The following is a 23,852-nucleotide window of genomic DNA, read 5'->3' as shown; positions in this document are numbered from 1 at the left end:
CAAGCCTCGCTAAGAGTAAACCTTTAGAATATAAGCCATACAAAAGCACATTCAATCGTCCTTACCATGGATGCTATCCACCCATTTAATCTCTTGAGGGAAAAGTTCTTTATAAATACTCCCTAAACCCAAAAGCAAAATTCATCCATCCCCACATCTCCACTACATAACCATGGCCAACTCACTTAATTCCTCTCCAGAAGTACAATAGAGTAAATTTTCCGATTGGTCACCCATAATTAACAGGCTTTAAAGTGGGCAAAACCGATTGGAAGATTGGATAAAAACCCATGATCCAAGATTTCCACTCATTTTGCGCCCCTTCCAATTTTCTGCTCAGCATTTGTACTAGTGCCAGAAATGCCTGATCAAAACATCTACACTCCTATGTCTTACGGAATACTTAATAATTTCAGTCTATCCTTAGATATGATATGATTAGGCATAGTCAACATGGTTTATGAAAGGGAAATTGTGTTTGACAAATTTATTGGAATTTAATGAGGATGTAACTAGCAGAATAGATAAAGGGGAACCAGTGGAAGTAGTATATTTGGATTTTCAAAAGGCATTCGATAAGGTGCCACATAAAAGGTTGTTACGCAAGGTAAGAGCTCATGGAGTTGGGCATAACATATTAGCATGGATAGAAGATTGGTTAAAGGACAGAAAACAGAGAGTAGGGATAAACAGGTCATTTTCGGGTTGGCAGGCTGTAACTAGTGGGCTGCCGCAAGGATCAGTGCTTGGGCCTCAGCTATTTACAATATATCTTAATGATTTAGATGAAGGGACCGAGTGTAATGTATCCAAGTTTGCTGACGATACAAAGCTAGGTGGGAAAGTAAGCTGTGAGGAGGACACAAAGAGTCTGCAAAGGGATATAGACAGGTTAAGTGAGTGGGCAAGAAGGTAGCAGATGGAGTATAATGTGGGGAAATGTGAGGTTATTCACTTTGGTAGGAAGAATAGAAAAACAGAATATTTTTTAAATGGTGAGAAACTACTAAATGTTGGTGTTCAGAGAGGCTTTGGTGTTCTCATACAAGATACACAAAACGTTAGTATGCAGGTACAGCAGGCAATTAGGAAAGCCAATGGTATGTTGGCTTTTATTGCAAAGGGCTTGGAGTACAAGTGTAAGGAAGTCTTACTACAGTTGTACAGGGTTTTGGTGAGATCTCACCTGGAGTACTGTGCACAGTTTTGGTCTCCTTATCTAAGGAAGGATATATTTGCCTTAGAGGCGGTACAACAAAGGTTCACCAGATTAATTCCTGGGATGAGAGGCTTGCCCTATGAGGAGAGGTTGAATAGAATGGAGCCATCGGTGACCTGCCTTATGCACTTGTGTGCAGACGACTGAGAGTCCCTTGCGATGTCACTGCTGGCACCCAGGAATGATCCGGAGGTGAAGAAGTTGAGGGATGTGGTGACTTTAACTGCGACGGGTAATGTGATGCCGCCAGGCCCAGCCGGGAGCAGCTTGGCATGAAGGAGGCTGCAGATGTCTGCGACCACCTGGCGACTCAGAGGAGCTCCTGGCCTCTGAGGGCGTACTGTCACATACTAGCGAGCCATCCACCAGTGCAGATACCAACACCTCCGTGTGCACTGCTCCTCGGAGAGGTCCAGGAAGCTGAGCCTCGGTCTGTGGACTCTCTGGCGAGGGTAGTGTCTCCTGCGACGTTCCCCTCTGTGCTCTTGTGCAGGTGCCTGTGGCGCAGCACTGTGTTGTGGATCTCCAAGTGGCTGAAGTGCACGCCGTGCCTGGCAAGGATGGTGATGTTCCTCATCCTCGGATGTACTGGTCAATGCAGCCATCATGCCCCCCATCCTGATGGTGTCAGTTTGAGGGGGTCCGCAAAGTTGGTGAATATGTGTAAACAGAGCAATTCTGAGTGGAACCAAGAATTTTCAGTCCAATCACAAAGATCTCCCAGTCAAATGTTTGTCTGAGAGAACTGAGTGCCCTGCTGCAATAACTCACCTTTTATCTCCATCTGTCAAACAGGCGTTTAAATGACCAAATGGCTGCCGGCTGAAACCCGACTCCTTCACCATGGCGTGTTTCAAGGCCACCAGAAACACGCTGAGGCAGAGTTAAAATCCTTTCCCTGCCTCAATCAACATAAAATTAAGTACTTTAACAAGTTCAACTCCCTTGATTACTGCTTTAAATATCTTCCCACCGGCTTTAATTGCCGGTGGGACTTCCGACTCCTGAAGTGTGTGCACCCAGATGCGTCTGGGTCAAACATGGAAGTCGGCGTGTTGGAGCCTGGAATCGTTCCCACTCTGGATTTCTCTGATTTTCTTTGCTTCCCCCCCACCCCAATGCACCCGGACATGGATTTTAAAATTGAGCCCATAGACCTCTCATGACTTGAATCAATCTGAATCATCCCTTTGTGCATGGTGTTTCAGATGTAATGTCAGCACCCCGTTTGTCACTTTCTCCAAAGTGGTTTAAGTCAAGCAAAATTTATCATTTGGAGAAAATGGAGTCTCTCAAATATTGAAGACAAGCCTTGATAGTTTTGAAACATGATTACTTGCAACTATTCAAGCAGTTGGCATTTTACTATACCTTGAATTGAAGCATTGTTTACTTATAAAAAATATATTTCAAATTTAAACATCATTAATTAATTAAGAGTATTGCATCAGCATAAATATTTACATTGTATGTGGACCAACTCACCACAGATATAAATCTCAGCCAAGAAACTACTTAACCTGTAGGCATTCGTATAAGGAGTCTTCGTTTGGCAAATTGCTCAGCTAACTGCTTTATAGAGTGTCTAAGTGATGGGAAGGTGACCAGGACAAGCCAAAGAGGTTTTAATTCTCCGTTTTAGCTTGTACTTCCAGCAGTGTGTTTTAGGGAACCTGGCCTTAATTCTGGTGGCAATATCCATGATGTCTTTGATGTGTAAAATGACCTGTTAGCCAAGGATCAGGAGGACATACATATACCTGTACCAAAAGGCTTCCAACTTGAACTTAATAATAGGATATTGAAACAAAACAATAAACTTGACCAAGAGTGCAATTTTCTGTGAAATGTAGAATGCCATTGATGTGATGAGGTTTTGAGCTGGATGTGGGACAGTGGGAAAGGGGAGGGGTTCCGACAAGAGGGAACAAAATGTTGCTCACCTACATCACTCTCTACAATCCAACAGAGAGGGCATATGGAGGGAGCTAAGAACAAAGCTGCACCTCAGCTCTGCTAATCTTTGCTGGCATTTCAAAGTGGCAGAGGTAAAGGTACTCAGAAAAAAAGGACTCCAAAAAAGTGGGGAGGAGAATAAATAGGAACATTAGTAGATGCCCTGTTTCATTGGTACTGCTGTTAAGCACAAATAAACATTCTGAAGTAATTATTTATTGTAATATCTGCATTGCCAGAGTGCTTTATTAATTACATTGCAGTGATATTTAACATTTTTTACAAATGCACATCTTCTCTAACCGGATGAGAAAGAAATGTAAAAACTTAAAATAGTTCAACAGATTTAATGGTCATTATTCACTTGCAACAATGAATGTGCTCATGAAGCATAAGCTTAAAATACAATAACAAAAAAAAACGTAAGTGCTGCAAAACAAGTATTTACATGTACCAAATATTTACTCCTTGTACTAAGGAAAATGGTTAACAAACATCTTCAGAAGAATACAAGATGAATATTGCCCACACTGTGATACCAATGAGTACCAAAGCTTAAAAGAGACAGAATCCATTTTGCTGGCATAGATAGAATGTATTTTGTCACAATTTTGTTACAGGGTTTGAAGCAGTTGAATTGGATTGTTGAACAAACAGTATGAGACATTTTAACAAAGTGGAAGCAGCTTGAACAGCATGTGGATCCACATTTGTGTATTCTAAAATATATCCCAGATGGGTCAAAAGAAGGGAATACTGTCTCAGTGATTAGCTGATGTGCTGAGAAATTAAACTATTATTTCACAACTTGGGCTCCAAACACATGGCCATAGTTACTTCTGTGATTTTTAAAGTGTATTCAGGTGCATCGACATGACTTCAGACAAAATAGGTTTTGATAGATTTCCCTTTCAAACCACATTGCTATTACACATCATTGATTCCAATTAGCTGAGCTGCAAGTGTGGGGTGGTCCACCTCTGACAGTGCTTTTTGGCAGACACGAAGCGCCATCTAAACTAACAAGAAGAAAAAAAGAAGTTGCACTGCTCTCATACTACCAGGCACCAAATATCTGCCATTTTAACAGTGGTGGCAACTGTCTAACTCCCTATAAGGTAGCATAGAGAAACTTATAGGTATGATTCAGGAAAGTCTCTCAAAAAATGAGCTGCGTGGTGAAATTTCTGTGTTCTCTAAAGTGCCCACATGCCTCTAATAACTTCTAATTTTCCATAGGCAAACAAAATATATCCACTTCTAGAAATCGATACATTTTTGTCAAGCTTTCCAGTAATAACCGTTCTGAGGAAGCATAATGGAAAGCTGATGACGATTGTTCAACACAAAAAAAAACACCTTTTGTATTTCTGAACAACTTTATCTAACATAATTGTGCTCATAGTGCTTTCAGAGTAACATGAATTCCATAAGAAGGGGACCTATTAGCGAACTTTTATTTGAGAATATGAAAACTTGAGAAATTCCAAAATATGTGATTCGGTTTTCCAACAATGCACTTAGAGCAGAAATTCTCTTGGATCAAAACTGATCCATTTTAAGGCTGGTATTAGATGTTAGTTAAAAACTCTTTGAAAAAAATGGACAATCCTGCTCTAGAAAGTTAGCAAAAATGTCAAGTAATAGTTTTTCCAATAACTCGTAGTTAAAAAATTTCAAGCAAGAATATTTAATTCAATTCTCTCTGGAATGTTGACCACTTTACAAACTCAGATAGCACCTTATAACAATATCTAACTAAATGGTGTCTACCTTGACTGATTTTTATTTGGTCCTCAATAGTGAATGACACAGTCCACAATTTGTACTCCATGGATTGTTTTGCATAAACTGATGGGAAGAAAAGAATATTAACAAAACTAATATAGAATTTGCTCATCAAAAAGTAATGAAGATGCTAAGACTCCCAACTAGTACTGGTGATACACTGAACAGTTAATCAGAGATATATCTGATAATTAGGAGTGATCTACATTAGTAATGGGGAGACTTAATCACTTCTAGACATTAATTGAAACACATTTACTCGGTTTTGAGATTTTGTACTGAACTAGTTGAAATATAATTCTACAGAAAATGTTTTATGTTAGCCAATACCTGTGCTACAAAGTAGAATGTGGTTTAGTGGTTTTAAAGTAGATTATACTTTAAGATAGCTAAGTAATAGATTTGTTCTATGCTGCACTATATTGTTACAAAATTATATTTAAAACTGAGGCAATTCCTTGCATCAAAAGAATTAAAGTTTGTTCTTGATGCTCTCACTGTTTTGTTAAAATCCACATTATTTTTATCCATATTTTTTGAGTATATTGTAGTCTGTGGCTGTGCTTGCTTTTAGAAATGTAGCCTTCAAACAAAGCATTTGTCAGCAACAAAAGTGCATGAATTCCCTCTGATTCCTGTTCCAACATTTATTTTTGGAATTATACCCATAATTGCCAGGGAAACAATTCTTGTATCATTGTGGCCCTAAATACTATGCTTTACACATGAAGGAATGTGTCAGGGTTAATTTGTGTAGTTGCAGTAACACAGTGTAAAAGATTGATACAACAGGAATTAAGTGGGAAGCATTGTAAACAATGTTTCTGTAATGGGGATGTGCATGAGACAGTCTCATTTTGCTGAATACTGTGCAACCTAGTTTGGGTACTTTAGTCTAACCAACATCAGGTAGGTTGAAGGCTCCAATGAAGCCCAGTGTGTCAGTCACAGATCCTTGTAGGGCGAGACTAAGTTACAGGTCCACCATTCATCATTATACAGGAAAATAACAAAGTGCACAAATACAATGCATGTCAGAGTTAAGTACAATATGCTCTTTCTCTTAGCTTAATACCCAAACTGATTAGTCCAATAATATTAAACATCAATAATGCATGCCTTCTCTTTCATTAGATTTAAATCAGTTACAGATTCAGAAGAACTATTGCCACATGTCACACTTAGAATGATGGACCACAGATAATCTAGACTGAAAAGGGTATCAGGCAAATTGTTAAACATGCTTAATTAATAAAAGAAATAGTACAGTAGAAAAAAGCCAGGGGAAAAGTTCAACTCAGTAAAGTGCTGCTGAACACAGAGAAATGGTTTCACTTTGAATTCTTTTTAAGCTGATAGGGTTTTTGAAACCTGGACACAAACCCTTCAGGCAGTATTTGTAAAAGGAAGAAAGCAAATTTTGTTATACTCTGATATACCTCATGAATAATGGTTCAATTTTTGAAGGTAATGTGATGCAAAGAATCAAACATACTGGGGTCAAATCCAATTAATGCAGCTTTGATATTTAACGAGGACAAGATGCTATCAATGGCAAAATGAATTCTATGGTAAAAGTCACATTCGGAAGAGCCAATCTCAACTTTAAGACTTGTTTATTCTAATGTGGAAGATGTCTACTGAAATGCTAGCTTGATTATATTATTGTAATAATTACAGTCTTTTAATCAATCCATAGAATGATTTTTCTAATTATATTAAAGGGGATGTTAACAGTATGGGGTAACTATTTTCAGTGTAAAGTCTTTAGCTCCTTTTCTTTCACATTTCTTACACAGGAACAGCAATTTTTTTTAGTGAAAGCTTACTCTGCGGCCTTGACTCTGACATTTCTTTGATGCTTTCATTTCTCACGAGGGACATGGCTCTAATCAGCCTCTAATAACCTCAGTGACCTTGTGTGCTACATAGAATGGAGTTGGGCATAGTTTTCTAAAGAGGTATGGGCTGAGTTTGGTTGCAAACATAGAAAGAACTCAATTTGTACAACTTTAGAAGACAAATTATAACTCATGATTGGTATCTAGCCATGAAAACTGCTGACCTTCATTAATACATTCACCAAAAATCCCTATGACTGACATCACACTAACACATTCATCCTTCATTCATTGTGGGTTTAGTCATATTGGGATAGAAATTGGTATGCATCGTGCCCATTTTTTAGGTGTAAAACAGGCACAAAGCATGCCAATTTAGCAGTGAGATGGCCTACGCCCAATATGCGCAGGCATTAATCCCACTGCTAAATATGTGGGGCTGTTTTTTTTTGGGTGTCATGGGCGGATACCTAAAACAGGCAATTGGCCACTTAAATTTGTAAATTAGGGGCCTAACGCCTATCAAAGGAAATTGGTCGTCGATGAGTGGGGCAGGCATCGGGGTCAAAATTCTTCAGCGCCCAATGAAAGATAAGTGATAAAATCTTTATTTTTAAAAACTCATCCTGTGGAGCTAGGAGGAGCAGGTGTGCTCCTCTGATTCCACAGGAATCGTGATTGCCCTCCCCCCACCCCCCACCCCCCACTAGCCCACTCCAACTCCCCCTCCTGGGACTTACTTGAGGGCCACTGCCTATGAGGCAGGTGGCCTGACATTGATGTCTTCCCTCGGACGAGCTGCCTGTGGAAGCATGACCAGCACCGGCAACTCGTGTCGAGTATGTTGATGAGGCGCAAGGACTGATTTCCAGCGATCCTCGGGCCTCTCGGTCAGGTCTGCACTGCTCGAAAACGGGCCCAGACCAATTTCTAGGCCATTATGTAGTTTTAATTGATTTGCCTCTTGGGTCACAGCAGGGAGAAACTTCATGGAACATTTCCTTAGGAGATTGAATGGAGCTGCACAGAGTCCCTGTCAGAGTGGATTGTGAATGGTCTGTGGAAGGAAAGAACTTGACAGGACAAATTACCGTTTCTCATTCCATACATTCTAGTGAAATAACAATCTGCTCAGGGTGCAGGGCAGCCTTTCACTAAATGTTTCAGATTTACACATGTGAAGCTAAAGACCAAACACAACCTCCGGGGTCATAAGCGGATATGTACTTCTTTTGAAAACATTTCTGCTGACATTTGACTCCCCCTTTTAAGAGGAATCTCAAACAATCTGGAGTTAAATACTGTGACTTTCTCTCCAGTGTGAAAGGTCTGTAGCTTATAGAAGGCAAGTTTTCATTTAGAAGTCTTTAACAAGTGAGACTCAGTTGTGCTAAACTCTGTCATGTGCACTGTGATTTCTTTATGCATTTTTTCTTTAAAAATGTTTAAAACATAGTCAACAACTCATTGATGGAAATACGATTTTCTTTTCTCTCACTGCATAGTGAATTGTTCCAGTAGGTGGTATTATTGTCACATATACAGTATATCATTCACTTCAGTGTGATAATGGTTGTGATCTTTTTGAAATGCCACTTCTCCACAGAGAAGAAATCTAATTTTAAGCAGTTGGCGTGTACTCTAGTCCATGATTGGGAACATCAATTACCAGTTTGATTCTTTGCAAAATTCTTTAACAGCATCAGTATATTTTTTTTTAAAAAGAATTAATATCCGAGCAAAATTACAACATATTGTACTTTGGGGTAGTTGCTTTCCAGTGCTTCAGTGCTTCAGAATTTCTCACTAATATATTAAATTAAAACTAGGTTTATACTAAAAACTCCACCCCCTCCCCCAAGAGATTGCATTATGTTTTGATAAGAATCATTTAGACTGAATTCAATCCCAAAGGGTTTGCATTTAGGCTTAGCCTGATTCACTCCATGTGACAGATGGTATAAAATTACCAGTTCAGTGCATATGTGGAGCTTTTTTCTTCCCCATAGGGAATGGGTGGAAATTTGCATCGAGGGCTGATGTGAGTCTCCTGCTTTGCAATGTCAATTCCAATGCCAAGAGGTGGACATTTTACTCCAATCTCTCGATAATACACCATTTATACTTGAATATTTACAGTAAGCTAGCTGAAGAGTCGAATACAAATTTGTAGCTAGCTTGTAATTTGCCAGAATTGCAAACTTTTTTTTGACTACTTGATCTAGTTATGATTTTTAACAAGGGGGGAGAATTTTAGTGAAATAAGGAGACCAACAGAAAGAGGCCAAAGATCTCATGTGCATACTCCAAGAGGCACAGTACTCTGATCAAAATGTTAACAAGGGAAGAGTATGACTGATTCTACAGGGGGAAATTTTAACTTTCTCCGCTTTGCGGGAATGGGGCAGGTGAGTAGTTAAAATGGAGCGGCTCCATTTTCCGCTCTGTTCCAGCTGGTCTCCGATTTTAACACTGCTGGTTTTGGCAGTGGGTGAGGCGCTTGATGAACTCAGAGCAGGAAATGGTCAGCTGGCATTTAAATGAGGCACGGGAGTTAAAATACCCTGTGCCTGAAACCTAGGCCAGCGAGTGCGCAATGCAGTCACCACGCCTTCCAACCCGTCCACCCGAAACCCACTCCGGGTGAAAAATCGACCCCCATGATTGGACACTCCCAACAAGGAGTGACACTCACAGTAAGTGCAGGGTAGGAAATCACGCCTGCAATTTTCTGAACTGTACTGCCTGCAAGTATAGCTCCTTGCCAAGAGGGCCTGATCGTCAAATCTGCCCTACTGTTCCTTCAGTTTTGGGCTATAACTCGTCCACATCACAAATGGTATTCATGCACCAATGGCACTACAGGCTTTACTTTAACTCACTTACAATGTTGCTCTAGGTTAGGCAATAGGAGGTGGTTCTAGCCTACAAGTGACAGAGCCTATTATTACAGAGGCTACCAAGGCAAATTAAACATCAGTGGGCTGGCACATCAAGCAATGAGCTGTGGCCTTCATTAATAGTTAAAGATGGAATCAAAACTGCACTTTACAGTCCATTCACTGAGACATACAAATTCTTGCATTATGGCTGTTCTCATATTTCTCAACTATTATTAAAATGCCATAATGCATAAACTTTAAAAATTATGAATTACCAGCCGTTAGTCTCAAACAGCAATAATATATTTAAGGACATTACTACTGTTCTCATTTGCTTCTTGCTGCTTCAAATAAATAGGGGTGTCTGCTTCTTAAGATGAATTATAACCAGTTGGCTTTCTACATAGTTCTTTAGGTTGAAAGAGAAGCAGATATACTATATAACTGTGGCCACCTTCCCCCCTCCTCTTACCACTGTACATACTGGAGTCAGATTTTGCTCAGAGAAGCAACCGTTTATGCAAACGCTCCTGTTGTAGCGTGCATGTATGATTTATAGGGCTAATGTCATCACAGCCTTGGGTCAATAGTATGTATCAAAATACAGTGTGAAGTTGTTAAGCAGATCATTCTTATTGTGATTCTGAAGAGATGGTGCTGGAGTAGATAGCCAAAAACTCAACTAAATGGAGGGGCTGACCAATTGTGGCAAATGAAAAATAGATTCTTAAGATATGATACAGACCATTAAAATTATAACCTATGATATATCGATCATAATGGCTCATAATGGGGGAGTTTCAAATGACATCTTGTTTCTCAATATTGAAATAATGTATTTTTCAATATACTGTGCCGCCCTTATTAACTACTCTTTAATCTCAATTTATCAAGATTGATTTTCAGTGCAAATGAACAATTTTAAGAATAGAAGCTGCATTATGGGCTGTGTCTATAGTATAGGTTGGAGGCATTCCTTCAGTGATGGCAATACTGTTAGATACCTCAATCCAGTTGGTAACTTGCAGGTCATGTTTGATACCTAGATCTTGCCGGTGATGATGGGTGGAGACTATATACAAATATATTGTAATAAAATTCAGAAAGTTCAAAAGTTCTTAGCACAACCTTCAAATTGGTACCAGCAAGTTATGAGAAAGCATTAAAGCATTCCCAAGCTATTAGCACATTAATTGCATATTTCCCTTTTTCATAACTAAAGTAAAAAAAAACTTAGCATTTTGATAACTATTAAAATGAAAGCAAAAGTCTTTTTTCCAAAAGTGTATCTAATTCCAGGGTTATGTTGATGTTCCAAAAGTCCTGACTGGAGCGGTAGTTTTTTTTTCCTGCCACCACACTCCTGATGGAAGGCAGTATTTAGAGGATAGGGTTTCGGTCTGTTCTCTGATTGGCAAGCTGGGTCAGGGTAGAACTTCCTACAACCTCACTGACAGCAGTCGAAGTGCTAATTGAGTTGTGCTGGATGACTTGCTGTTGAGAGCAAGCAGGGATAGGGCTTCCTGGTGGACTGTTCTCAGGACCTAGGGAAAAATAACATGTATTCAAAATGAATGCATAGAAACATAGAAAATAGGAGCAAGAGAAGGCCATTCGGCCCTTTGGGCCTGCTCCACCATTCAAAATGATCATGGCTGATCGTCTAAATCAGTACCCTGTTCCCGCTTTTTCCCCATATCCCTCGATCCCTTTAGCATTAAAAAATATATCCCTCTCCTTCTTGAATACACCTAATGACTTGGCCTCCACTGCCTTCCGTGGTAGAGAATTCCAGGTTCACCACCCTCTGAGTGAAGAAATTTCTCCTCATCTCGGTTCTAAATGGCATACCCCGTATCCTGAGACTGTGACCCCTGGTTCTGGACTTCCCAGCCATCGGGAACATCCTCCCTGCATCTAGTCTGTCTAGTCCTGTTAGAATTTTATATGTTTCGATGAGATCACCTCTCATTCTTCTAAACTCTAGTGAATATAGGCCTAGTCGACCCAATCTCTCCTCATACGTCAGTCCTGCCATCCCAGGAATCAGGCTGGTAAACCTTTGTTGCTCTCCCTCCATGGCAAGGACATCCTTCCTCAGATAAGGACACCAAAACTGCACACAATACTCCAGATGTGGTCTCACCAAGACCCTGTATAACTGCAGGAAGACATCCCTGCTCCTGTACTCAAATCCTCTTGCAATGAACGCCAACATACCATTCGCCTTCCTAACTGCTTGTGCACCTGAATGTTCGCTTTCAGCGACTGGTGTACAAAGACACCCAGGTCTCGTTGCACCTCCCCTTTTCCCAATCTATCACCATTCAGAAAATAATCTGCCTTTATGTTTTTACAACCAAAGTGGATAATCTCACATTTATCCACGTTATACTGCATCTGCCATGTTCTTGCCCACTCACCCAACTTCTCTAAATCACATTGGATCCTCCTCACAGCTCACATTCCACCCCAGCTTTGTGTCGTCTGCAAACTTGGAAATGTTACATTCTGTTCCCTCATCCAAACCATTGATATATATTGTGAATAGCTGGGGCCTAAGCACTGATCCCTGTGGTACCCCACTAGTCACTGCCTGCCACCTGGAAAAAGACCCGTTTATTCCTACTCTCTGTTTCCTGTCTGTCAACCAATTCTCAATCCATGCCAGTATATTCGCCCCAATCCCATGTGCTTTAATTTTGCACACTAACCTCTTGTGTGGGACCTTATCAAAAGCCTTCTGAAAATCCAATTACACCACATCCACTGGTTCTCCCCTATCTATTCTACCAGTTACATCCTCAAAAAACTCCAGTAGATTTGTTAAGCATGATTTCCCTTTCATAAACCCATGCTGACTTTGTCCAATCCCGTTAATGTCCCCCAAGTGTTCTGTTATCACATCTTTTATAATAGACTCTACCATTTTCCCCACTACTGATGTTAGGCTAACTGGGCTGTAATTCCCTGTTTTTTCTCTCCCTCCTTTTTTAAATAGTGGGATTACATTTGCCACCCTCCAATCTGTAGGAACTGTTCCAGAGTCTATCGAATTTTGGAAGATGATCACCAATGCATCCACTATTTCCAGGGCCACTTCCTTTCATACTCTGGGACATAGATTATCAGGCCCTGAGGATTTGTCAGCCTTTAGCCTCATTAATTTCCCTAGCACTATTTTTTTTACTAATACTGATTTCCTTCAGTTCCTCCCTCTCACTAGACCCTTGGTTCCCTAACATTTCTGCCAGGTTATTTGTGTCCTCCTTTGTGAAGACAGAACCGAAGTATGTATTTAATTGTTCTGCCATTTCTTTGTTCCCCATTATAATTTCCCCCATTTCTGACTGTAAGGGACCTACATTTGTCTTCACTAATCTTTTTCTCTTCACATATTTATAGAAGCTTTTACAGTCAGTTTTTATGTTCCCTGCTAGTTTACTCTCATACTCTATTTTTCTCCTCTTAATCAACCTCTTTGTCCTCCTTTGCTGAATTCCAAACTGCTCCCAATCCTCAGGTTTGCCACTTTTTCTGGCAATTTTATATGTCTCCTCTTTGGATCTAATACTATCCCTAATTTCTTTTGTAAGCCACGGTTGAGCCACCTTTCCTGTTTTATTTTTGCGCCAGACAGGAATGAATAATTGTTGTATTTTCTGCACATGTTCTTTAAATTAATATTATTCAAGTCACTATTTATAAGGATTTTTTAAAAACTGTTTCCTTAAAATAGCATTTTCCAAACTGGTCAGCTTGAACGGTGTGCCACAAAATAGAGCGTTTGACTATATTGCACCTAGACTTTTTTTATTCTTTTCCTCTCGCAAAATGTTTTGCTGAACTGAAATTAATTTGTTTCTAATTAAATTTAAAACAGCCATTGCTTCAAGTGTGCTAACAGAAGGGAAAGGAAAATGGCAAATACTGGAAATCTGAAATAAAGAACAAAATGCTGGAAGTACACAGCATGCTGATCAGTAGCTGGAAGTGAGATAGGTTAAATTTTCTGGTGTGACTCTTCATCTAAATGGTTATACTGGAAACTTTAACCTATTGTATTGTTTCAAAGGCTATCCATCCTGCTGTGCATTTTCTGTTTTTATATCAAGTGAAACTAGGCTTGGCAGTATCTGATAATAGAAACAAAGGGTGAAATTCCTACCTTCACCTCCCAAATTCACAAAACAGAACATTTATTGGGATCCCAAATTCAGCAAAGGGCATGTTCCCTGGGAACCCCATCTCTATGTGCATCACATTGTGTGTTTCCTCCTTGTGCATACGTTTTTTTGTTTTCTTTAAGAAAAGAGAATACATACTTATATTTTGTGAAGTTACTGTACAGTTTTGCCACAAGGTACTCACAGGAGAATACATTGGCACATTAAGGATTGTTGGTCATGGGCATGCGCATAATGGGAATTACAAATTGTTTGGGGGTCGGGATAATTTGATGACAGTTCCTGGAGTTTGGTTGGGTTAAGGGGATATCAAGGGTACTGCCTACCTCCAGGGCAGGGTTCCTGGACTTTGTGGGGCACTGGGAGAGTATTGTTAGTTTGTGATCCCATTCTAATCTAGGAAGGTTGTCTGGGTTTGTGTGGGAGTTATCTGAGTTATGTGGGCTGCAAGAAACATGATCCATACTGCCTGGTATCTCTTCACTTCCTGGCAGAGTCCATGTATTACCTGCTCTGACTAGTATATGTCCCACTGATGTTGAGGGGAGTTTTGAGTTTCACTACAGTGAGAGAAATGCATTTTTTTGCTGTGACTGTTATGCTAGCCTGTGTATTGCTGCGGGAGGGGGCTTACTCTACAGTGGGCAGGGCCAGAGACCTACAGATTCTGAGGCCTATCATGCTTTTTGTGCCCACCCACACTAGTGCCCAAAATGGTTTAATGTGGGGTCATGACCAATACATGTGAAGTAATGTGCCCTCTAGCCACAGTCCCTCCTGCAGCTACCTGCCAGAAAGAGTGTAATCTGTGAATGTGAGAAGTACCTGTGGGGTGTGTTTTGCTCAATGTGCTATCTTAAGCTGATCCCCATACATTATATTGTAGTTGTGAAAATATGCTTTCATACTTGTCTCCATTCTCTCTCTGTTATCTCACTGCTTAAGTCCCCTGTCAGGTCCCTTTCAAGCATTCTGTAATGTTTTGACATGAAGACAAACAAGGTACAGAGGGCAGAGATATGTGTGCAAAGATCTATTGGGGAGTGGAGGTACAATTCCAGAGGGGTGGGTCCATTTTTTTGGAGCTCGATCAGGTCCTGGAGGAAATGCCTAATTTGAATATAGCAGAATGGGTTGTTTTGGGCAAGGTTGCATTGGTCGGCAAGTTGAGAGCAGGTCCTTTATTCATTGTTCTCCTTGGCAGTTTGCACGGTGGAGCCTGCTACCCCTCAGCTAGAATTGGGCCAGATAGCTACTCAAACTGCTGAAACATTGTGGGATTTTTTTTCTAAACATTAAATGTAAATTTTTAATTAAATTTTAGATTTGTACTTGAGTTTTTCAAATTTTGTAAAGTTCATCCAAAATTATTTTTTGATACAGCTGTTCCTCTAAAGATTCACATCAATGCAAATGGTGCATTCTGAATTAAAAATTTTTTGTCCCCAGCTTTTTAAAACTAGTTGAATACTATTGTAGAAATTTGTTTACTTGCATTCTCACTTCTGCCCATATGTATTAGAATTTTAGGATATGTGAAATAAAATTTCCAAAACTGATAACTATACATTAGAAAAATTACTTAGTGATCTTAAAGCTTGATACCTTAGCAAAATTAAAGACTATCCTGTTCATGTTATGATTATCACAATATTCCTAAGCATTCTATTTAATCTATTTTTGAAATACTCAAATATTTCACAAAGACCCACCATCCAAAATCAGTGGGGATAACTTTCAACGTATTGTTGGAGCGTAGACTGGCACTGTGGGTCGGGCACCTGTTATAGAAACCTCCCGATTTGTCTTTCCATTGATTTCAATGGAAAATCAGGCCATCTCTGTAACATGTGCCAGCCCACAACGTTGGTTTTAAGCTCCAGCGGTAAGTTGGAAATTCCTTCCAGTGTGTTTAAACCTTTTTTCTTGGTGAGGTGCATTTTACTCACTCAGGTAGCCTTGTGACTCCTTCTGCATTGTTGTGATTGGACAGTCTTTATGCGTCAATAACAGTTGTTTCAGCTGTGCCACCTCATTCTTCAAGAGGGAGACCTCATTCTGTGAACACATTTAACCGATATGAGCATCATTTGGAGCCTATCACTTCTGAGACCTGAGTTCAAACCCATCCCAAATTGTTGGGAATGAAAACATCGGTTGGGGGGGGGGGAGATTTTAACCCCCCACGATGGGCAGGAGGCAAATTCTTAAAAATCTGCAACCTGACCCCAACCCACCACTTCCAGTTGAACTGGGACGGGCGAGTAACCTGCTCTCGAGAGGCGGGTCAGTAATTTAAATATGTTAATGAGGCTCCGTGCCTCAGATTTTAGCAGCCATTGAAATTTAACGGCAGCGGGCTGGGCTTCCCGGGGCTCGAGAAACCCAATAGCTGGAGGAAGGCGAGAATGACCGGATCCAGCAGATGAGTGTTTTTTATAGCACTGCTTGTGGGTCTCCCACCCCGCGATCCGATAACCCCCCTCCACGATCTGCTCCCACCCCCCGTGATCTCCAGACCCCACGATCTGCAGGTCGACACCCCCCAACCCCCATTCCCTGCGATCTCCAGACCAAACACCCCCCACCCCCAGCAATTTCCAAGCTCCCCCGTGATCTCCAGGCCGAACCCCCACCCCCACCACCTCCTGTGATCTCCAAGCCCCGCAATCTCACCACCCCCCCACCCCCCCCCTGCAATCTCTCCCTCACTTCTCTCTGGGCCCCGCTGCGGCCTTGTCCTGCAAGTCTTTCCGCCCAACAGCCAGTCACCTTGTCAATCTGGCTGGCTGACGGTCGGGAAATGGAGAAAAAAAATTCAAATGAGGTCCTGCTGCTAAAATTCAGTAGGACCTCTGCATTCCCTGCATTTCCTCGTTTCCCGGCCATCATTATAAGTGCCCCCCCACTCCCCCTCCCTCCCCTCAAATATCGGGGATCATGTCTGCTCTGTATAAAGGTCCTATGTGAAATGAGTTTTGGCAGGCTCAATCCAGTTGCTCGTGGGTCTGGGCTCACAGGACAAAGCTGCCCCTAATTCAGCACTCATTGGCAATCTCACTCAAACAGGCCAAGGGTGACTGGTGTAGGAAAGGAACAAAACGCCTCATTGGTGCACTAGAGGCTGCTCATCTGCAGCTGGGGCTGAGGCACATTATTATGGTAGTGTAGACGGAGCCTTATTGTGCATCTGGCTCTGCTATACCTGACCTGGAAGTGCTTGATGCTGGCTGAAATGGAGTGTTCCATTCCCCAGCATTATATCGAGTTACATCAAGTCTGAGCACAGAAACAGGCCATTAGGCCCAACTGGTCTATGCCGGCGTTTATGCTCCACATGAAAGAAAGAAATAATAATTTTTGCTGCGTAGGCCTTATAAAATTTATGCTGTAGATTGGTTGCAGAACTAGGTGTAACTAATGATGTATTGAAAACAGATGATTCATCTGGGATGGTTCAGAATAAGCAAAACCATTGAAAAATTCAATTCACATGGTCACTGGTATCAGCAAAAATGCTATGAGTGCATGTGGGAGTATTTGTACAATGATAGTATTACATGTAAAAGAAAGAGACTTTAAACAATGATGTTGGGAAAGATTTCTGCCAGAGGGAGGCATGAGCCATTTTGATGACCCGGCCTCATTTCAATGCCATTGGTGAGCTACATGCCCTGAACGGGTGTCCCACTGCAGCTCTCAGGCCCAGCGTAATATCGGGCGGCCAAAGTGCTGAGGTGGCCAGGAAGTACTGATGGGGGGAAACTGACCATAGGGCGGCAGCGGACGATAGTATTCTTGTAGAACACGGATGACCCATTTTGTACTTAGCTTTTTGAGCCTTTTCTGCTTCACCACCCAGTACAATTGGGTGGAGCATGAATGTGCATGCTTTGCTCTGCTCTTGAAATTGCATCAGGATTCTATGTACGTCATAGGGCCCCATATTGCATGCAGTAACGAGGCTCTCATCTGATTCAGGTGGGTGCCAGGCCGCCCAGCGGAAGGCCTGGGAAAACTGGCAGCGGGCAGGATCAGAACAGGAACAGGGTGGAAAGTGCAACACAGCTTTTTTACAGCCAATATCATTGGCTGTAAGTGGCCTGAGTTAAAATTGGCCCTGTTGAGTTTATATATTCAAGTCAACATGATTGAACTGGCTTTTAGTTCCTTCATTTGCAACTGATTACACAATTCTGCATCTTGAGTCCATCACAGTATCTACCCTATAGTCTATGCTGACAAAACCAAAACTAAATGTTCTCCCTTTATCTGAACCTCCAAATTTCAAGAGCAAGCAGCTATTTAATAAAACGGCTGTTGTAAACTTTTATTGAAGTGATAAGAATCCACTCAAATAAGAGTAAACATCACTTAAAGAAATACATAACACAACCTTAGATGTCAGATTTCAAGTCCTTTGATGTTGATGTTTTTTTTCTGTACGCCACTTGTATCATTGTGAAGCAGCAGAACAATGAAGTACCAAGTTTTGAATCTTAATTCTAGTGTTACTAAAAGACCCAGCAATGTCTTCATTATCTCCTGAGCTGAAACTGTGCTGTCACATTATGAACAAATGTGTTGAGGTGTTTGCATGAAATTCTTTTGTCCACTACTTTCACAAAGACGTTAGCCTATTATTTTACATGGGTTGGTGTCTTCATTAAATAACAGATGGAGGAATTTCATATGAATGGGATTGTTTGTAATATTGCACAGGGCAATTTTAACAATTTTGTGCAGTTTATGAATTCATATGGAGAATGGAAAAAGAAATGAGAGACATTACATAAAATGTTTGTAGAATAATAGAAAACGACAAGTGCTCTAATGTTATTTATCCACTAAATATATTTATTTAAATTATGTGCATTCTCGGTGATAAAATACCTTTGGGAGCAATAAGGATTAATCTTATACCTGCCATAGTCAGGATTAGAAAAAGGCATGAAATATTACAATGGAAATGATATAAAAATCATTTTTCAGGAAGGCCACTCTGCTATAATTTGTAGGAAATCATCATACCTGAAGTTGCATGTTTGTTTGTGTGAGTTCCTCTGCTTTCTTTTCCAATGACAGCACCCACACTTTTCTCTTCTGTCGACAGCGCGTTGCAGCGGCGCGATTTCTTTCAAGAAACTTCCTCCGTCTTTCATCGGGATCTTCATCCACAACCCTTCTCCTGCGGCCCCCACTGGTTGGAGTTGGGTGCCCTGACTGGGGAGACTGCATTTGTTGTGCTCCAGGCGAGATCTACAAGAAAACATCAAATATATATTTTTTTCTATAAAAAAAATAGGATTAGCACAAAGCATCAGTCAATTTCATCTAACCGGACCTAACAGCTGTCCTACATGAGGTGGGAATCCCATGAATGAGATTGCAATTGCACATCTGAGAATTTCAATCCCATGTTAATGGTGGCCCCATTTTTCCACAATATATAGCAGCACAGAAAAGGCCCCATCTGCAATAGATGCCACTCTGAACCTAATGCGGGAAGTTACATGTGTATGGATCTCACAGCTGGGGGTGTTCATGCACAGGAACCCTTCAGGAGGCAGCAGGCACATTCTGTACCTCTCACAACCCCCCCACCCCCCCAACCTAAATCCAGGAAACGACGTCATCCAAACACTCCAAACTCAATGGTCAGGATTTTCCACTTTGAAACCTGCAACAATTTAAATACTGTTGGCAGATCCACGCCGCCCGGGATTTATGTCGTTGTCCGGTGGTTGGGTGGGGGAGGAGAAAGAAATTACCTTAGATGCCAGCCGGTAGCTAGCCCCAAAAGATTTTCTTTGGAAAGGCAGCCCTATAATTTTAAATATTTTCCCCCATTGCCAAGTACAATCCTGGACGCACCAGTATTCCTGTCTTTTGCATCGAGTTTGAATATGTCAGCCCATATTAGGGTGGATATATTCTACATCCCCCATCACATCACTGGATCACTTGGTGGGGATCCAGTGGAGCTGCTCCCACATTCATTTCCTACCCTGTCAACTGGAGTTATGCCAGGGAGTTAGTGTAACTCCGACAAAAAATCCTGCCCAATGTCTGTGTTTGTTTATGTGTCCTGTGTAGAAGGAGGGCCCTGATTGCACATATAAATGTTGACTCTTCTCCATCCACTGAAACTAATAAGAGTGAGTAGTGAAAAGGGAGAAATGTATGAGTCATCTATTTCCTTCAAATCTAACTTTAATCCCGATACGTATCAACTCTCTCCATATTAAGAGTAGTACCCTTGTTAACTGTAAATTCATTCAACTGTGTGTGAGTTTTTTCAGGTGAGGAGGGCTGACATTGGGAGTCAAGCTGGGTCAGAAGGACTGAGCACGACAGTCTGGTTGATATGCAGATTTACAAAATCTTCATTGATTTATTTTCAATACCTTTTGCTGACTCCACACTTGGACGATAGATATTTGTCAGCTTTCTTGGTTATGTGCCAATTTAGGTGCTTGAGAAGTGTTAAAACAGCTTTGTTTCAATGGAGTCGTGACTGGCCGGTATTCTGCCATTAACACCATCAAATTTGTATTTCATGAATTTGATGGGAGGAAAATGGCTGTTAGTTACCATTTTGATTGGTGGGCATTAAAATATCAAAATAATCATGTAAGAAAACTTATTTCTATGAGAGAAAAATCAACCTCTTAGAGAGTTAACCTCCTCAGTATGTCGGGTACACATAAGGGTAAATTGAATGAGATGAGGCTGCCAGCACAGAGCCTTGCTAAATGGGAGTGCAGATCAGAGAATGGGCGTTAGTTTATAGCCCTATCTCTGATTTGCACTTCTGCCTATCCAGTCTCTGTGCTGGAAGCTTTGCCTCATAAATTTGCACTATAATTCTAAACTGCATTGACAGTAACAGCTCTTATAGAGGATTTACTCTGCATGCTAAGTGTAGTGACATCAAATATGTGTTGGTGAATATTTTCTCTGGTAATTTCCATTGAAATCATAAAGGTAGAAACTGGCTTGTGTTCCGCCCATTTTTCGGATGTAAAACGGATATCAATTTAGCAGTGAGATGGCCTGCGCCCAATCTGTGCAGGCATTGGGCCCAGTGCTAAATTGGCAGAGTCCCAAGCAGCCGCCTAGAATAGGCATTATACCCCTTGAATATGTTAATTAAGGGCTTAACACATGTTGAAAGACCTCGTGTAAAGGTCGTTATCGACGCCTGCCCTGCTCTTCAATGGCCCCCGGTGGCTGCCAACTATAGGTAAGAATTTTTTTGTTGGAGAAAAACCATTCTGTGGAGCCAGGAGTAGCAGAACTGCTCCACCCGACTCCACAGTTTAGCCGATTGCACCCCCCCCCCACCCACCATTGCTTGCTCCAACTCCCTTTTCCCGGAAATTATCCGAGGGCTACTGCCAGCAAGGCAGGCAGTCCAAAATTGATTTTTCTCATGGGGTGAATTGCCTGGGGAGGCATGACTGGAGCCAACAGTTCTCCCCGAGTATGCAGATTAGGCCAGAGGACCAATTTCTGGTGATCCCTGAGCCTTTTGGTTTGGCGACGAGCTGCCTCCGCAGTGCTGAGTCTGGGCCCAGTTAAAAATCTACCCCGTAAATATCTTTACAAAGCATGTGTTTATAATTTAGTTACAAACACCAACTAGAGGAAATCTTCATGAACCTACATAATGTTGTTACACAAAGTAAGCACAACAATTCTTCCCCATCAGTTTTATTAATACGCATCTCCATGCATGAAGCCATTGATAAAGCATATTACCAAAATGTTCACATTGTATTTTTCTCTAAAAAGTGAAGAATAATCCTATCACTGTATTACTGACATCAAGTGACCGAAAACAGAAGCTCTGACCATTGCTTGTTGCCGCATCATTTTCCATTTCATCCAGTGGTATAACCATGTACCTGTAATACATTCTATAAGCATCCTTAGATGATTTACCTGATTTTGTGCTCCTGTGGGCAGAGGTTGCAGCGGAGGGGTCTGGTGCTGTGGCGGGTGCGTGTGTAGGTGTGGATGAGAATGGGGGTGGCTTTGCTGGTGATGATGAGGATGGTGCTGATGTGGGTGCGGCTGATGCTGATGTGTGAAGGGGTGGTGAGGGGGAGGCTGGTGTGGATGTGAGTGCATGTGATGGTGTGGCTGTGGTGCTTGCTCCTGCCTGGATGTCATCATCTCCATTACTTGACCCATCATGTTCATATTTCCATTTGACAAAGCCGTAGGGTGCTGACTCAGTGCTGCTTTCAGCCTCTGCAAAGAAAACAAAACAAAGAATGCTAATTAAACCCTCATTGCTTTTCAAATTTACCATACTGAAGATGTTATACACATTCTCTCTCCAGTATCCAGAAACCCCAGATGTCAAAATAGACGGTATAAGTCAAGCTGGTATTAAAAAGCCTGTAATCATATTTCATTACAAGATTAATGTTTTGCCTTTCATTGACTGGCATCTGTGCTTTTTTAAAAGTCCCTTTTTCAAAGATTTTCTTGCTTTTAAAAATTCTGAGCCCAACCTTTTTCTTTTTAATGTCACTACAGCAATGATCATTACATTCTCTGAACAGAACAAAAACGCCACCGTTCAAATTTATTCATCTTGTGTTCTTGAGTATTAAGATTTAAAAAGGAACTCTCCAAATGTGTTCAAAATGGTTTGTGGTGATGAAAGGACAAACTTGCATCTTTTTGCATTTTGGGATGTAACGACATGGATTCTGCTCACGGAGGGCAATAACTTTTTCATGCTGGCAATAAACCCATCCTCCTGCTGCTTGGTGCACTTTGGTTACCAGTACATTAAAGTATTCAAATAACTGCCCAGCAGAGGTCTGGCAGTGATTAGGCCACAACAGAACAAAGCTGCTACTGAAGAGGTGGCGGGAAGACTGCCTGAACAGTAAGTGAGGTCAAGTTAAAACAAAGGAAATTTCTTTGTTGCAACCCCTCTCCCCCAGGAATGCCATTTGGATACACAGCTGTAATTCTCTCTCTTGAGGACAGGGCTCCAGCTGTGAGGAACAAATGACAGGGCTTATTTCTGCGGCAATTAAAAACTGGAAATTTAGTTTTGTACACTTACTATCTACGGGAGTATCCATGTGTGTAGTTGCATAAATAAAACTCATTTAGGTCAACTAGCATTGTTACATTGCAAAAAAAAAGATATTCATATGCACGCTGAAATCAGCTGCAGCTTCTAATAGTTTATTAGAAGAAAACAGCCATATTTCATATTCTTACAAAAGATAACTGAAACTGAGCAGTGATTTGCTGAGAAAATGAATCAGTGTCACTACTCTGCACAATTCACCCACCAAGAGACAGAGATACTAACAATGAAAATATCAGTTACTGCTATAAAATTGGGGGTCCTGGATAATGAGGATATTTGTGCCCGAAGACTGAAACCCTAGGATCACAAGAAATTGGTCCTGGGGTCCCATTGTAATAATAGCGGCGAGCTGCTGGCACCAATCAGGTTCCCCGATGCAGCAAGCTGCGCGGGCGTCCTAATTTCGGCCAGCTGGGATGCCAAGCTGCTCTGCAGGTAAGTGTGGGGGAGGGGATGGCAAACGGGAGGCAGGCGAATATGAGTCAGCAGCGTCCATCAGTATTAATGTGGAGGCACGAGGAGCAGGCCCTTTAAGGACCACTCATTAGGTCGCTGTAAATTTGGTGCAACGTAAGTTGACTAGCTTTTACAAATTTAGCAAATGGGTCCCGAAACGGGCTCTGGACCCTCATTTCAATATTGAAATGAGGCTTGCGCTTGTTTCAGGTGGCCACAGGGCAGCCTAAAAAAAGGCCCCGACGAATTTAGCACTGAAAAATTTGTCATTGTTGCACTCATTTTAGACAGCATTCACATACATAAGGACAAGAATTCAGAACCCACATTCATCGCTGGCAGGAGAACTGCAAACTTTGTTGTTCTATAGGGTTTTGTGCTGCTACACTTTGGTTTCTT

General features: G+C 41.3%; 1 protein-coding gene across 1 annotated transcript in view; it reads right to left on the bottom strand.

The window, feature by feature from the left end:
* Positions 1-10,547: 10,547 nt before the first annotated feature.
* creb5b (cAMP responsive element binding protein 5b) overlaps positions 10,548-23,852 on the bottom strand; it is a 132,838-nt gene continuing 119,533 nt past the window's right edge. Inside the window, exons 4-7 of the mRNA XM_067995839.1 lie at positions 21,821-22,132; positions 18,905-19,132; positions 15,823-15,931; positions 10,548-11,230 (exon numbers count right to left, since the gene is read on the bottom strand). Coding sequence (XP_067851940.1) covers positions 11,067-11,230; positions 15,823-15,931; positions 18,905-19,132; positions 21,821-22,132 — 813 coding nt within the window. The 3' untranslated portion in view covers positions 10,548-11,066. The remainder of the gene's footprint in view (positions 11,231-15,822; positions 15,932-18,904; positions 19,133-21,820; positions 22,133-23,852) is intronic.

This window comes from Heptranchias perlo, chromosome 2 (assembly GCF_035084215.1).
Source record: "Heptranchias perlo isolate sHepPer1 chromosome 2, sHepPer1.hap1, whole genome shotgun sequence".
In the NCBI taxonomy this organism is placed as follows: Eukaryota; Metazoa; Chordata; class Chondrichthyes; order Hexanchiformes; family Hexanchidae; genus Heptranchias; species Heptranchias perlo.
Note: the sequence above shows the minus strand (reverse complement) of the source record. Positions and strands in the feature narration are given on the sequence as shown.